Here is a 16,062-nt window from a genome sequence, read left to right on the forward strand (position 1 = left end):
TTCAATGGGTTGCCTTTTCATTTTCCTGATGATTACCTTTTCTGTGAAGAAGACTTTTAGTTTGATATAGTTCCACTTGTTTATTTTTTGCTTTTTGTTGTCTTTTCTTCTCTAATCCAAAAAAAAAAAAAAAATCATTGCCAAGACTGATGTCAAGGAGCTTGCCCCCTGTGTTTTCTTCTAAGAACTTTATGATTTCAAGTCTTGCATTTAAGTCTTATTCAATTTTGAATTGATTATTTGTATGTAGTGTAAAATGGGGATCCAGTTTCAGTCTTTTGCATATGGCTATCCAGTTTTACCAACGCCATTATTGAAGAGACTGTTCTTTCCCCATTGTATGCTCTGGGTCTCTTTGCTGAAGACTAATTGACTGTACATGCATGTTTATTTCTAGGACTTCTCTTCTGTTTTGTTAATCTGAGTATCTGTTTTTAATGCCAATAGCATACTAAGTTGATTGCTTGTAATGTTGTTTGAAATCAGGAAGTGTGATGACTCCAATATTGTTCTTCTTTCTTCAAGATTCCATTGGCTATTTGGGGTTCTTTCGTAGTTTCATATGAGTTTTAGGATTTTTTTTTTCTTTTACTGTGAAAAATGTCTTTTGATAGATATTGCACTGAATCTAATGCTCACTTTGGGTATTATGGATATTTTAATTATATTAACCTTTCTGATACATGAACATGCCATTTATTTGTGCCTTCAGTTTCTTTTATCAGTGTCTTATAGGTAATTGTGTACATATTTTTCTATTCCTTGGATTAAATTTATTCCTAATAATTTTGTTTTTGATACTTTTGTAAATGGGATTTTGTTTTCTTTCTTTATTTTTCAGATAGTTAATTGTTAGTGTATAGAAGGACAACTGATTTTTCTGTGTTGATTTTGTATCCTGCAATTTTGCTGAATTAATTTATTAGTTTTAACAGTTTTTTTGATAGTGTCTTTAGGGTTTTCTATATATATCACGTCATCTGCAAATAGTAACAGTTTTACTTCTTTATCAGTTAATGTTGGGCTGTTCTACTTGCCTACCAGATAACATATTTTACATATCCACCTATATTCTCAAATTACTTATTTGACTTTAAATATAGAAACATTTTAAGGAAGCAGACTGGTTTAATATTTGCATTATAAAGGCTTACACCAGATGTGTAGAAAATCAGAGTATGTTGTGGATTGTGGCTCCATGGATGATTGACTTGCCCAGCAAGAAATGTTACCCAGTTGCAAAAGCCAATTACTTTTCCAACTATGTGGAAGGAAATTATGGATTTCAGTGGCTCTATTTGAATACATTCATTCAAGTGAGATTCTCTCTCTGTGCTCTTGTAATCTCTGAACTTGGCCCACTCTCTTCTTCCAAAGGAAGATTTCCAATGAGAATGGAATTATTTTTCCTGTGGTCTCTTTACTTAAAAGATTATGTTTCAGCACAGATTCAAGTTAGTTGTGTGGAGTTATATGTTTTTTTCTGAAATTATCTGAATTTACTGAAAAAAGCAAAGTAGGTTTGTTTTGTACCTTCCTTCCCTTGTATACTCATTTGACTGTGATATCAAAATCATTTTTTTGTATGAGCTATACTAGAGATCAAAGACATTGTTTTCATAGAGGAATGGTTGCCACCTAATTTAGCATTTGAGAGCTATGCCTTTCCTCTCCATTTTTAGAAAGACCATGCATGAAATAGAGGAAGGGATAAAAGTGTCATTGGCCAGCCTTAAATATGTCCATATGGGTGTATATGCTAAAAATTCCAGAGAGTGAAAAATAAAATGATTATTTTTGGCTCTATTGACTAGTTAATCAACTTTAATTATCTGGTTGTCTTATAGTAAATTTGATTTACTATAATACCCTAAACACTCCCCATTCTTCATTAGCTATCTTCAATTATATAAGCACGATCAAAAATTTGTTCATCATGAACTACCCAAGAGAGATTTTAAATAATCTATATCTTTCTGTATTTTTAAAATGTTTATCTTGGGGACATAAACAAGAATGTAGATTTTCATGAGATATTCTAAGGGTAACAGATGGATTTGTTTTTTTGAACTTTGAAAGGTAAATGTTGGTGTGTGAAGATCTGTCAGTACATAGAGAAACAAAAATATGAGAAAGAAGGGTTTTTTTAAATGATAAATAGAAGAAAAATACATATGTTTTATACATTATAATTCATTTGAAAAAAGGAAATGAAAGTGAAGTACTTGAAACAACTTAAGAAACAAAGAATTCTTCTCACTTTCATTGACAATATAATTTATAATACACAGCCTGGTTTTCTACATATTTTTCTAGTTCAAAGGTCATCATGACTAACAGCATGACTACATAAGTTTTAAGTTTCATTCCTTTATAAAAACGAATATATCAGGCAGATCGCATGTACCTCGCCATTGAAAAACAGTGCATACATGTAATTTTCATAGTAGTTTTATATTTTAGGCTCTAGGTAAGAAAATTTAAAAGGATGTATTTCAGGATACCAATTATTGCAATTTTAAATCCCACTTTCCCTCCAAACTCCCTTTTCAAGTGATTAATAGGGCAATTATAACTTATTATCTGGGATTTCACTTTTACAAATAACAAAATGTGGAAAAGCTTGAGCTTACAACATTGGCAGAACCTACTCTGCCTTCTCAACACTGAACATGCAATTGAACTCAAATTAGAAAGGTCAAGAAGGGCTTTTTTGAGGGACTCTGCACTTTGTCAGATGTATTTATTCATGTGCAGAGGATTAGAATTCATAAACATTTTGCCAGTTTTTTGAATACTATTTCTTTTCCCTGTTGTTCTTGGCCAGACCATGTCAATACAGTGAAATGCTGCTTCATATGGCTTATTATCAGCAGAATAATATGTATTACATAACCCAGAGGAATTGTAAAATCAGCAGGAATGCTTGGCTCTGCATCTCAGTATAGATACATAGACGGGTACCAAACCCTTGATTTTTAAAAAAAAAAAAATAAGTTATCTGAGTGTTACACCCCAAATAGGCATTTCTTCTTTTTAAATATTTTTTATCATGAAAGTGATCTAGTTAGCAAAACATCTTTTAACTGTTCTTTTAAGAATTATGCACAAAGTCAGTCAAAATAATATACTATTGGATTAAAACTAATTTGAGCATGGTACAGGAAATTCCTTGAGGCAACTGATTTTTGAAGACATAGCAGAAGTCCAGTTTTTTTCTTTTTCTTGGCAAAGTTCAGAACTTATATTTATCAGTCCAATCACCGTATGATGAATATTTTTGAACTTCTTTAATGAAGCACCTAGAAACATCAGCTTGGGGAGTGCAAGAAATTGAAGTGACTAAATGAGAAGAATCAGATTGTGTGGAATAGCATCAGATACACATAAGTGAATAGTCACATTGCTTTTAGTATTAGTAATTGAAACATCTGTGAGGTTCTCAGAGAAACTGATTTTGGAACCTGTGTTTGTTCTGGCTGGCAAACAGTGTCACAGTTGCTTTAAGGCCAAATTTGACTACTGTTATGCAAAGCCAATTAGCAGCACCCTGGGTTGTTTCCTCTGAAAGAAATTTTCTTAAGAGGAGAGAAAAGCTTAAGCAGTTGGCATTCCTATGGAATCTAAAGTGAAAACACTGAAAGACTTAAGATAGGTTTTTTAAAAAAAAAAAAAGGAGAGCCTTGGGTAGGGAGATGAGAACATGGCCCTTAAAAGACCACCTGTCAAAACAGAATAAATGACAGTTTTAAGGTTGTAAAAGGGGAAAAAAATTACCATAGACATAGAAGCTGTGGAGATAATGCTACAGCCTCTAGTACTGAAGTGTCTGCACTTAACATTTGAATCTATAGCATGTCTTTTCTTAATTTCCCTCAACCTTATCAAAGTTTGCCTTCCTTCTTCTGCTCTTCCCTCTTTCCTTTCTTTCTTCCCTCCTCACTACCTCCTTCTTCTGTCTCTTCCTTTCTCTCTTTCCCTTCTTGCCTTCTCCCTCTCTCTCCTTTCTTTCTTTTCTTTTTTTTTTTTTTTTTTTTTTTTTTTTTTGGTGATAACTGCTATCTCCTGTTGACTAGGCTCAGCTGCTTTTGTTGGACTTGGATTTCAGTAACAGTGGCTACACTTAGTGATTGTGCATGTTTATAATCTTTCCAAGATGACTTTTTGCTCTAAAGGTGCTGAAAAAGTCTCTTGAATTGACTTAAGTGTTGACAACCACCACTGAGGTGAACTCCTGAGATGTTGTTGTTCAAGTTGCTCATCAGGGGTTTATCTGTATTAGATTTTGAATGGGGAAGTAGTTTTGCCATCTTTTTCATCCTTTAGATTATGTATGGCTGACTCCATTAGGGAATTGGTGTGAATCTGGGAAAGCTCTCAAATTGTTACAATTCCTGCAGAGAGAGAAGGAAAAGTTAATACAGGGAAAATGTGTGGCAATCTAGAATAATGTTTTTCATGATCTTTTCTTAAGATTTTGAAGCCTATCCACACTCTGAAAGAGAATATATGAATAATCTAAAGAGTTAAAATGTTCTGGAAAATATTATTTGAAGATACTTTCTATTGTAGATATGGCCTATAATTTATATTTCGTAAAAGCTTATGAGAAACAGAGCCAAAGTAATTGTTGATTTTTCTGTTTATCTGTTTTAGAAAATGCCAAATAAAGTAGAAGTTATCTGGATAATTCAGAACTCCCATAATGCAGATTCTCAATACTGTTTGTTTTCAGGCTTTTCAGAAGGTGTTAAAAGGAATGTGGGCTGGGAAGCTGGACACTTCATAGCGTTCTGGTTACCTATAAAAGAAAGAAAGCATTTCTTTTAAATGGTGTAGCAAACATGTTATGACATCATTTATCTGTCTATTCATTCATTTGTCATTTATTGGACATCTTTTTTTTTGTACCCAAAAGTTCTAATACAAATAAATAAAAGAAATATAAACAAAGTACTTTGGGAATGTAATATAGGACCCTTTATTTTTAACTATAAGGATGGAGGAATATTTTAATAGAAAAAAAATAACTTTTAGTGTGGGTCTTGCATAAAAATGATAATTTGACAGGCTAAAAGCAAAGGAAAGAACTTATCTCTTACAGTGGAAATACCTAGATAAAGACATTAAGACTTAGAATTGTGGATGGCTGTTTCTTGGGTTTGTTTAGATTTTGGCAGAGGAGAGGCTACTTTGAGTCAAATAAAAGTAAATAATGAGGCTGGATCAGTGGAACGGAATATCGTAAGGAATTAGAATTCCTGTGGAAGACTTGAACAAATGAGTACCATTCTTTGGGGTAAAATAGCCACAAAACAGTGTATAATTTTTGAATAAGGCAATCTCATACAAGAAAACAAAATTTATTAAGGAAATAATCAGTGGGAACAATTTTCCCAAGATTATCAACAAACAAAATAATTTGTCAGTGAAATGTTGGAGCTGGCTCTTAATGGATTGTGATTGTGTGTATCTCTACTCAAATCTGAGTTCAGTGACATTACTTTGGTGGCTTGAAATAGGCCATAGTGGGAGTATTTACACCATGGAAATCAGCAAATGCTACAAATTACAGCTATGTCTTGGACAGTCAGCTGTTAAACATTTACCACTGTACCACTTTTGCATGATATAAAACAGGTCTTCTTAGCAGAAAAATCAACATTTCAAAAACAGTATAGGAAAAAAAAAATCTCTTTACTAAACAAAATAGTTAAGAAACAAACAGTTTAAAAACATGCAAATCAACAGATTAAAGAAGAAAAAGTAAAAAAACAAATGAGGGTAAGACAAACAAGGATCAAAGACAATGAAACATGAAGACTTAGAAAATATAACTCTCAGATTTAAACTTATTTGCAAAACAGAGACAAGGGAGCATGTTATTAAAACTTCAATTTAGCATGTACCTTTTAATGTACATAAAAATTTCCTAACTCAACTGTGTGTTTGAAATGTTTTCTCATTATATTGTATATTTACAATCTTACCTTAACATTCAAACAAAAATATTGATAGTCTGAATTATCCAACTAATTGAACTCATTAGCCTCTTTCCCATAGACTATTATTATTTCCAATGGACTATTAAGCCCAAACTTTACATAGCTAAGTATCACAGAAACTATGATAATCTAATTGGATATGATAACAAATGGAGTCACTTCATTATAGTCTTCCTCCTTCCATTTGTTGGCTGATATACTGTGTAACCTATATGCCTCTAAGTTGGGATGGTTTTTGGATAAAACTGGACTAATAGAACAATAACTACTGTAATTAGCTCAGAGTCTGGCCCACGTATCCCTCTTATTTTATTAAAGGAATTCCTTCAGTATCTATGAGCTGAATGGCCATGGCTGTACCCATTGCCTCTTGGTCCTCCTGATAGTCTCATAAGACTTTTTAGGTTTCTATCACTCCTCTTGGCCAGAGATGTTTCTTTATTGTTGTGTGATATCACCATTGCCTACATGAAGGTAGGATGCATGCAGACTCAGTCCAAAAGAATCTCAATAGTCTGTCAGTATATTAACTTGATTATCAATAGAATCTACCCTGATTTACTTCTTTTTCCAATCTACTTGGTCAAGGATTTTAATGACTCCAAATTAGTAAAAGGGGTTATTTTGAGAATGACTCATGAATCACAATATGGATAAAATTATATCCAGATTTTCTTAAGCAATCAAATTAAACATATACAACTAATTGCAGGCATCTCTTAAGATAATTATTTAAATGAAAGTTGAGTTTTAACCACCAGTCTCTCCTCACTAGGGAATTGAAAATAGTTCATCAGCATGGAGGGTCAGTTCTACATGACAGTCTTTTTCCCTTATCCTCTTCGTTTTGATCATCATATTCTTCCAAAGTTCCATGATATCTTTGATCCTGACAACTGAACCCTTTCTGCCTCTTTTCTGAGTTTCTTTGCATGTTACAGGGGATTTTAAGTTCCCTTTTAAATGAATTTGTGGCCTGTATCTAAGAATGTAACTTGTTCTTGCTGCAAAACCTATAATTTCACTTTTTTTCTTAGATGCACGGTAATATAGTGGAAAAAACATGGACTCAAGAACCAGACGTAGTTTCCCCTATCCCTTATGTCAAAAAATATATTCTCTTTTTAAATTGATTTTAATTATATAACATTCATAAGAAAACCACATTAAGATATAAATGTACCACTCAGTTAAATATCACAAAGATCCTTAACCCACTGAGCAAGGCCAGGGATTGAACCTGCAACCTCATGGTTCCTAGTCGGATTCGTTAATCACTAAGCCATGATGGGAACTCCTTATTTATTTATTTATTTGTTTGTTTTTTTTCTTTTTGGCCTCGCCCATGCCATGTGAAAGTTCCCAGGCCAAGGATCAAACCCACCCCACAGCAGTGACCCAAGCCACAACAGTGACAATGCTGGATCCCTAACTCACTGCATCTCAAGGCAACCCCCGTGTTTTAAATATCTTACATTGAGCAAACTAACATTTATGACCCAACCTACCATATAACAATTGTAGGTATATCCTTATTTAGAAATAATCCCTGGAGTTCCCATCATGGCTCAGTGGTAACAAACCCGACTAGTATTCATGAGGACAAAAACTATTAATGTCAGCACCTTCATAGATCACATATACTTTCCCAATAAATACTTCCTTTCTGTTTTCTGAAAGTAACCAATTTTCTGGTTTCTAACATAAGATTTTAATTTACCTGTTTTTGAGCTTCATATACATGAAATAATACAATGTATATATTTATTTGTATCTAACTTCTTTTGCTCAACATTATGTTTGTGAGATTCATCCTTTTTTGCAGCTAGCTATAGTTTACTCATTTTCATTATTATATAGTATTAGATTTCATAAAAAGAATTTCCAGGACAATGTCATGGTTATTTATCTATTTTACTTTTAGTAACTATGGGGAACTTTTCTAGTTTGGGGGCCATTATGAACAATGCTGTGATAGGCATTTTATATACTTTTTGGGGTGCAATTGTGCATACATTTCTGTTGATTATATTCCTAAAAGTTGTATTTCTGGGTAATGGGGCCTGCATGCTTTTAATCTTTGTATATAATATCAATCTGTTTTCCATAGGGATTGTCATAATTCATATTCTATTAGCAGCATATGACTGTTTCTATTGTTCTCTATCTTTCCAATATTTAGTACTGGCAGTCTTTTAAAATTTTAGACATTTTGGGGGAGGGGGTCATAGCTTTACTTTCCCAGAATACTAATGAACTAAAGCAGCTCTTCATCTATGTATTATTTGTATATAACATTTCTGAGGTACCTATTCAAGTTTTTTTTTTTTTTACTTTCCCATTGTATTCTTTTTCTTACTGATTTGAGCAGTTCTTTATAGCTTCTCTTGTGGGTTTCATATGTTGAATATCTTGTCTGTCTTTTCACTCTCTTAATTTATTTGATAAATAAAAATAAAATTATAGTACAACTTATATATCATTTCCTTTAGGATTAGTTCTTTTTATATTCTGTTTAAGTACACTTCCTATATACCCAAAGTAATGAAAATACTCTCTCTATTCTTTTCTTAAAGCTTTATTTTTATTTATTTATTTTTGTCTTTTTGTCTTTTTGAGGGCTGCACCTGCAGCATTTGGAGGTTCCCAGGCTAGGGGTCTAATTGGAGCTGTAGCCGCTGCCCTATACCACAGCCGCAGCAATACCAGATCTGAGCCGCATCTGCAACGTACACCACAGCTCATGGCAACGCCAGATCCCTAACCCACTGAGCAAGGCCAGGGATCCAACCCACAACCTCATGATTTCTAGTCAGATTCATTTCTGCTGAACCATGATGGGAACTCCTTAAAGCTTTATTTTTGACTTTAACATTAGATGCACAATACTTCAGGAATTGAATATGTTTTAGGCATAATGTCTAAGTCAGTTTTTTCAATGTGGATATTTAGTTGATCTAGTACCATTTATTGAAAAGACCATTCATTCCTTACTGCTCTGCAGTGGTGTCTTAAAATATACATGGAGACTCTAGTCTCTTTCACAGGTGTATTTATCTACCCTTGTGACATTATCAGATTGGCTTCACTCATATAGCATTATAAGAAATCTTGATATCTTGTAGAACAGATCTCCTAGTTTGCTCTTCTTCAAAACAGTCTTAGCTACCTTTGTCTCCTCTATGTTTTCACATAAAAATTGGAATTACCTTGTGCAATTTCACAAGACATATATAAATGGATTTCATCAATAAAAACAAAGATCACATAGTAGCTGTTTAAAGGGACACTTTTTGTGATATAACAATAAAATGTGAACATAAAAAATGAAAAAATTAAACTATAGAAATGAACTGAAGGAAAACTTATATAGGTATTTCAATATCAGATAAAATGGGCTTTAAGACAGAAAATGCAAGGTTCTTACCACTTATGTAAGGTATCTAAGATAATCAAATTCATAAAATCTGAGTAGAGTGGTGGTTCTCAGGGGATAAGGGAAGAGGAAAGTGGGAAGTTACTAATCAATGGGCATAAAGTTTCAGCCCAGCAAGATGAATAAGCTTTAGATAACTGCTCTACCACATTATACCTATAGTCAATAATAAAGTTTTGTACTCTTAAAAATATGTTAAGTAGTTCTATTTCACATTAAGTGTTCTTTCTACAATAAAATTAAATTATATTAAAAATAAAATACCAATGATATAAAATAAAAATATAAAGTATAAAATTAAACTAAAAAATGATTGTATAACTTGAAATAAAAAGATAATTGGAAAACCTTATATATTTGGAGATTTCAAAATACAATGTCATGTGTCAAAGAAATCACAATGACAATTAGAAAGTATTTTGAGCTGAATGATTATAAAAAATATGAGATATCAAAACTTGTAATGTGTATAAGCTGAATTTAAAGAAAAATGTAAAGCTTTAAATGTATGTATTAGAATAGAAGAAAGCTTAAAATTAAACACACAACTCAAGAAATTCGAAAATCAAATCAATAGATTAAACGTGACATAAGCAAATGAAATATAGAGGAGAGACAATAAAATAAAAACAATCATATGATATATGATTTTAAAAAGTCAGTTTATTTATTTGAAATAATTAACAAACTTGATAAAATTCTAGAAAGACTGAAAGAAAAGTCATGCATTACCAACAGTCAATGAGAAAATGGACTTAACTACTGATTTTAATGTATTAAAGGAATTATAAGAGAATATTTTTTAAAATTCAGGTAAAAGAAAATTGAAATTTTATTTGACATGGAAAAATCTTTGTAAAAATACAACCTTGCAAAAATTGAATCAAACAGACAAAATTTGAATTGTGCTATAGTTAACAAAACTGAATCTTCAATACCAAATACACCAGCAGAAAACACCAGCTTTAGCAGTGAATTCTACTAATAATTTATACTGTTTTAAGGTTAAAGAGAAGGTGGAGAGAATACTGCACAACTGATTTTTTGAGACCAGTGTATTGTTGACACCCAAATTCAAAATAATATTATAGGAAGGGAATGTTACAGGAAAATCTGGTTTATAAGCATAGCAGTTAAAACCCTAAACAAAATACTAGTTCATCATTATCTTAAAATCCATAATATAATTGGTTTTAGGCCAGGAATGTAACATTTATATTCCAAAATAAGTAATTATAATTCACAACATTAAGAGAATGAAGAAATATAACCATTTCAATAGATATTTTTAGATGAGTTGATAAAACTCAGTTATGAACTACTTTTGGTAAACTTGGAATAAAAAGGAAAATTTATTAACTTGATGAAAGATATCATGTACAGTATGCATCAAATTTAAAGGTGAAATAAGAGAATTTTTATTTGAAATAAGAAACATAACAAAGATGCTGACTATTACTGCTTCATTTTAACATTACACTGATGGTCCCAGACAGTGCAATAGGGTAAGAAAAAAAAACATATATAAATAAAGATTAGAGGGGAATAAATAAATCTCATTATTCACATAAGATAGGATTATGTATATTGAGAGTCTATACAAAATTATTTGCTTATGTGTTATAATTAATAAATCAGTTTAACAAAATTGATGGTCAATGTAAAAAATCAAGTATTTTGATTGAAAAATGAATTATCTCTGTGGTTATTCCTACTTTTTAGTCTAAAAACATGCACTGATTATAACAGGCAACCAAGAGGAAGAACCTATTCCACTTAGGTCTGTTAGATGTGGAGTGCTGAATAAAGGCTACCTCCCAATGTTTTCTTTACATTAAATCCTTCCTCTATTCATTCAGCATTTTTCAAAAATGCCGATCATATACCAGGCTCTACCTTTGTCTTTAAATTTCTGACAACAAAATAAAGAGTAGCACACATGACTGACTACAGTATAATGTGTAGCGCAAACAAGGGTGTTTGTGTGGGAAGGAGACACAGAAATGGAAACAGTTTGCTCGATCAGAGGATTTTCAAGATGATTTCAGAGTAGGCAATGCTTGTGTTAGTCCTTGGATGATTTAGTATGGCTTCATCAATTCAAAGAAGGATAGAGGAAACAGAAGTCAAAAGGAATGGCATAAATAAAAATTATAAGAGTATGGAAATATTGGCATAATTGGGAAACATACTATAAAAGCTAAGAGTAGTTAGTAGATCCTTTCTTGGTTGATATACACTTCTATCCTCATGTACCTGTTATAGTTTGCACAATCTCTGTTTAGCTATTTTTCTTCTGTGCAGTACTGAATCAAGAAAGTAATAGAGCTGATTTTCTCTCATAGTACAAAGTGAGTTTTAAGACTTACTCGAGCCTCTCCAAAGATACCCTTGCCTATTTCCATAAGTGCATTGTAGTCAACTAAAATGATTTTTGATGATTTCTAATGATCTGATTCTAAAGAATCTGAAAATTATTTATTCACAACATGAAAATGACCACAGTTCTTATGGTGTTTTAAAATAGCTATAGTACTTAGAAATTACATAGTATGTTCAACTTAACAAAGGTCTAAATTGTATCAATACAGCATTGAAACTTTCTGTAAAAGATGTAGAAAAACAAATATCCCTGTACTGAATCTTAAAATTTATATAAAGAATTGCTGTAATGGTTGCAATTAAGCTTTAGATATGGTAAACCTGGATGAGCTCTTCATATGTCAAGAAGTTGTGTTAAAATCACTTAGTATATCTTATAACTCTATTACTACTTGATGAAATTGTTCAGCAAAGATGGCATGATGGGTGTGTGATATTTCCTACATCTGCATCTGTTTTATCCTGCTATAACTTCTGCATGCAAAACTTGTCTGGTTTGCATAAATTACTTCCTTATTTATCTTTTATTAGCTCTTACTAAACATTGATTAGCCTTATTGCCAGTGTTTTTGCCACATCTTATCAACCAACCTAAATACATAACAAAGTTTTAATGTATATTCTTATTTTTTGCTCCAAATTTATAAAAGATGACTATTTGTTTAATATTTTATTACAGTTAGTTATTAGATTTTACTAAAATAACCAATACTCATAAACATTTATTAAATAGATGCTTCAATCAGAATGTTTTACTGCTTCTAATTGTGAATGATTAAATCAACAAACTCTTCTAGAAAGGACAACTCAATTCTGTGGTCCCTCTATACAGGGTTTTAATTTTAGGAAAACAGACTCTAAATGTTGCTTGCCTTCTTGCCAACTGAGGGTATTACCCATTGCCTTCTCGGCAGAGCTACTAGAGAAAAATAAAGAACCTACATTGAGAACTTTCTGAATTCAGCTCTGTCTATGTGTACACTCAAAATGAAACAAATTGAGGCAATTTACTGAAGGTTAAATCCTCTAAATGACATCCACCTAAAACATGCAGGGAAATAGTTTGGGAGGCTTAAATTATCAATGTAATTGCCTTAATTCTCTAGGTTGCTTTCATAAGTAGACACAACTTTGTCGTATCTAACTGACGATTCTAAATTGGAGGTTTAGGGTTGTTTGTATTTTTACTTTCAACACCCTGAATCATGCTTACTTTCTACATAACCCTGGTCTTAAAAATAGCCCACAGACCCAATGCGAGAGCGTTCCAGAAGTGAGGTTTTTGCATTAATAACCTGCCTGTAGCTTTCTTTTCAGTAGCTAGCACCTTTTGGTTTGTCAGCATTTTTACCCTGAAGTCACAGGAAAGCTTTTTTAAGAACTAAATATGCTGCTATTACCTTGTGCTTTTGTTCTTAAACATTTGAAAATAGAGTGATATTTCAGAACATTTTATTAATAAAAATCTACCTTATTTCTTTTTTTTAACCTGATTTCTATTAAATTTTTTCTCTAAGCTCTGAGAGAGAAGTGAAAGATTATTTATGAGCAAGGTAGCTCAACCCTGTCTAATATTTGAGTAAGAGTTTTCCAAGTAACCTTCCGTTTATGATTCAGGAGTTCCTCTGAGTTAAGAGAGTGTTACTGGGATAATATATTCTTACAGATACTATCTGAAATACTAGACTTTTAAAAAATGATTCTTAACAAATCTTCAGAGTTTAAGATGGCAGAACCTTTCACTGACACTGTGCGTTTTTGTGTTTTTTTTCCTCTCGCCAAACTATTGCAAATAAACCTTTTGATGTTTTAAAGGTTTTTCTTTGGCAGCTAAGAAAAACACTTTGGAAAGTTAAATTTGGTGAATTTACCCATGTATAAATATCCCTGAGCTAGTCTGTTATCCTATGGCATCTGGAAGAAAGGTGGTATTGTTTTAGATTCCATGATGAAGTATAGAATAATCAATTCAGAGAGACCCTGGGGGGAAGATTCACTCGCATCTGCTGTGGAAACTTGGAATCCCTGAGGTTTTTTTAGGTTTTTTTCCCCACAAATGAAGAGACATAGATGAGTTTATGCTTTAACACAACATCTAGTGACATCATTTCCCATTCTTGCCATATGATAATTTGACCATCAGTTTATATTTGAGACTACTAACTTTCTAAGAACATTTTGTTGTTAGTGTCCATCCCTTTCCTAGGACTTTCCTTGCTTACTGGGTCACAATCATTGGGCAGATGTTTTGTTTGCAAGTGCTCTGGCTGTGCAGTTTCTGTGGCTACACACCAAGCCCTATCACCAAGGTGTTCCCAGGGGTGCTTCATCAGATTTAGTTCTGCCAAAATACCCCGTAAAATATTTAAAGCTCCTCTTCATTTTTTACAAGTCAATGTTTGCTGACCTTCCCCATGAAAAATCAGTGTAATTCCAGGAGATTGTGATAGAGCTGCAAGACAGGAGTATGTCCTGAGCTTCCACATGGATATCCACATAGACGTGAAGACAATGGAAGTTAAATAAAAATGTACAGTTAACTTACCTTTGGTTTTCTTTGAACATATTCTCTACTGCTTACCCAATAGCAATCGAATAAGAGCAGCTATGTCTCATAGCTTTCTGCTGTGACATGTCCAAAAGTATAAGGTAGTTAGATGTAAAAACACTACAAAAGTATGGATAATAGACTGCCCACCTTCTGTCTACTTCAGCTTCCCTGCCCACCTTCTGTCTGCTTCAGCTTCCCTGAGGTTTCATTTGCAGGGCCCAGCTGCATGTACAGACATGATGGAATTTGGTTTGTAAGGAACCTACCAAAATTACACAAATAACTCAGATTTTTAATGAATAATGCATAGACATGCACCTGCTTCAGGGAATTCATAGATTAGTCTCGTAACCAATAGAAAAGCCCCTTGGAATTCAGTTACACTGCTGCAAAGCAGGAAATACACTAGTTACACTTTTCCAACTGATATCAGCAAAATGTTAACTAGTTCTTGGAGCAAGCCTTTTTTTTTATGTTGTTTCAATTTGGTTTGCTTCTGTCAAACTTCCTATAAAGTCATACATTCTGCTCATATTATTATCTACTATTCTTGCAGCTGGAGCCACTTGCAGAAGATATTCTCCACCAAACTCCGAATATGAATGCTGTTATTTCTTTACAGAAGATCATTGAAATTCAAAGTATGTCTTTAAAGTTTTTTTTTGATTCTAATAAGGTACTAATTTAACTTACATTGAGAATTAGAGCACATGAAAAATATATTTGAGTTTCTCAAATATAAGGAATATATTTAAAATAATTATAATTTGTATATATTATGTATTCATATCTAAATGTGTTATTGTCTTGCTTTTAATGTGATAATCTTATTTTACACTGATAATGAAATTCAGAAACTCTAGATTTAGCATCTTGTTTTTCTCATATTTTCCACAATTGTTTGGGTTTTTTTCCATTACGTACCAGTAAGTATCTACTCAGAACAATGACAGGAACATAGAAATTATGATCGTATTGTCCAGTCTTAACTGAAGGTAAGTTATCTCCTAAAAATGTTGGAATTCACCAATCATTTATTCATTTTAAGTTTTTCAAAAGAGGGAAAATCAGTGAAATTCCAGGAGATTGTGATAGAGCTGCAAGACATGAGTATGAGAAAACCTATTAGAAAATCCAACTAGGGAGTTCCCATTGTGGCTCAGCAGATTAGGAGCCTGACTGGTATCTATGAGGATGTGGGTTTGATCCCTGGCCTCACTCAATGGGTTAAGGATCTGGCATTGCTATAATTTTCTGTGTAGGTTGCAGGTGAGACTTGGATCTGGTGTTGCTCTGTCTGTGACATAGGCTGGCAGGTGCAGCTCTGATTCAACCCCTAACCTGGGAACTTCCATCTGCTGTACTTGCAGCCCTAAAAAAGCAAAAGAAAGAAAGGGAGGGAGGAAAGAAGGAAGAAAGGAAGGAAGGAAGGAAGGAGAGAAAATCCAACTAAACAAAAAAGGAAAGTCAGGGATGTTTTTTACTATCCAGTTCCTGTCCCATAACTGTTACAACATCAAGAATTATTCTTTTTACACACACACATACACAAAGGAGTTCCTGTTATGGCTCAGTGGTAATGAATGAACCCAACTAGTATCCATGAGGATGGATGCAGGTTCAATTCCTGGTCTCTCTCAGTGGGTTAAGGATCTTGTGTTGTTACAAATTGTGGTGTAGTTCACAGA

General features: G+C 32.8%; 1 protein-coding gene across 34 annotated transcripts in view; it reads left to right on the forward strand.

Annotated features, from left to right (window-relative positions):
• HDAC9 (histone deacetylase 9) overlaps positions 1-16,062 on the forward strand; it is a 1,028,404-nt gene that overhangs the window by 950,079 nt on the left and 62,263 nt on the right. For all 34 annotated transcript variants that reach the window (XM_021102482.1, XM_021102481.1, XM_021102484.1 and 31 more), the window contains one exon: positions 14,931-15,015. In XM_021102482.1, the coding sequence (XP_020958141.1) occupies positions 14,931-15,015 (85 nt within the window). The remainder of the gene's footprint in view (positions 1-14,930; positions 15,016-16,062) is intronic.

Source organism: Sus scrofa, chromosome 9, assembly GCF_000003025.6.
Source record: "Sus scrofa isolate TJ Tabasco breed Duroc chromosome 9, Sscrofa11.1, whole genome shotgun sequence".
Taxonomy (NCBI): Eukaryota; Metazoa; Chordata; class Mammalia; order Artiodactyla; family Suidae; genus Sus; species Sus scrofa.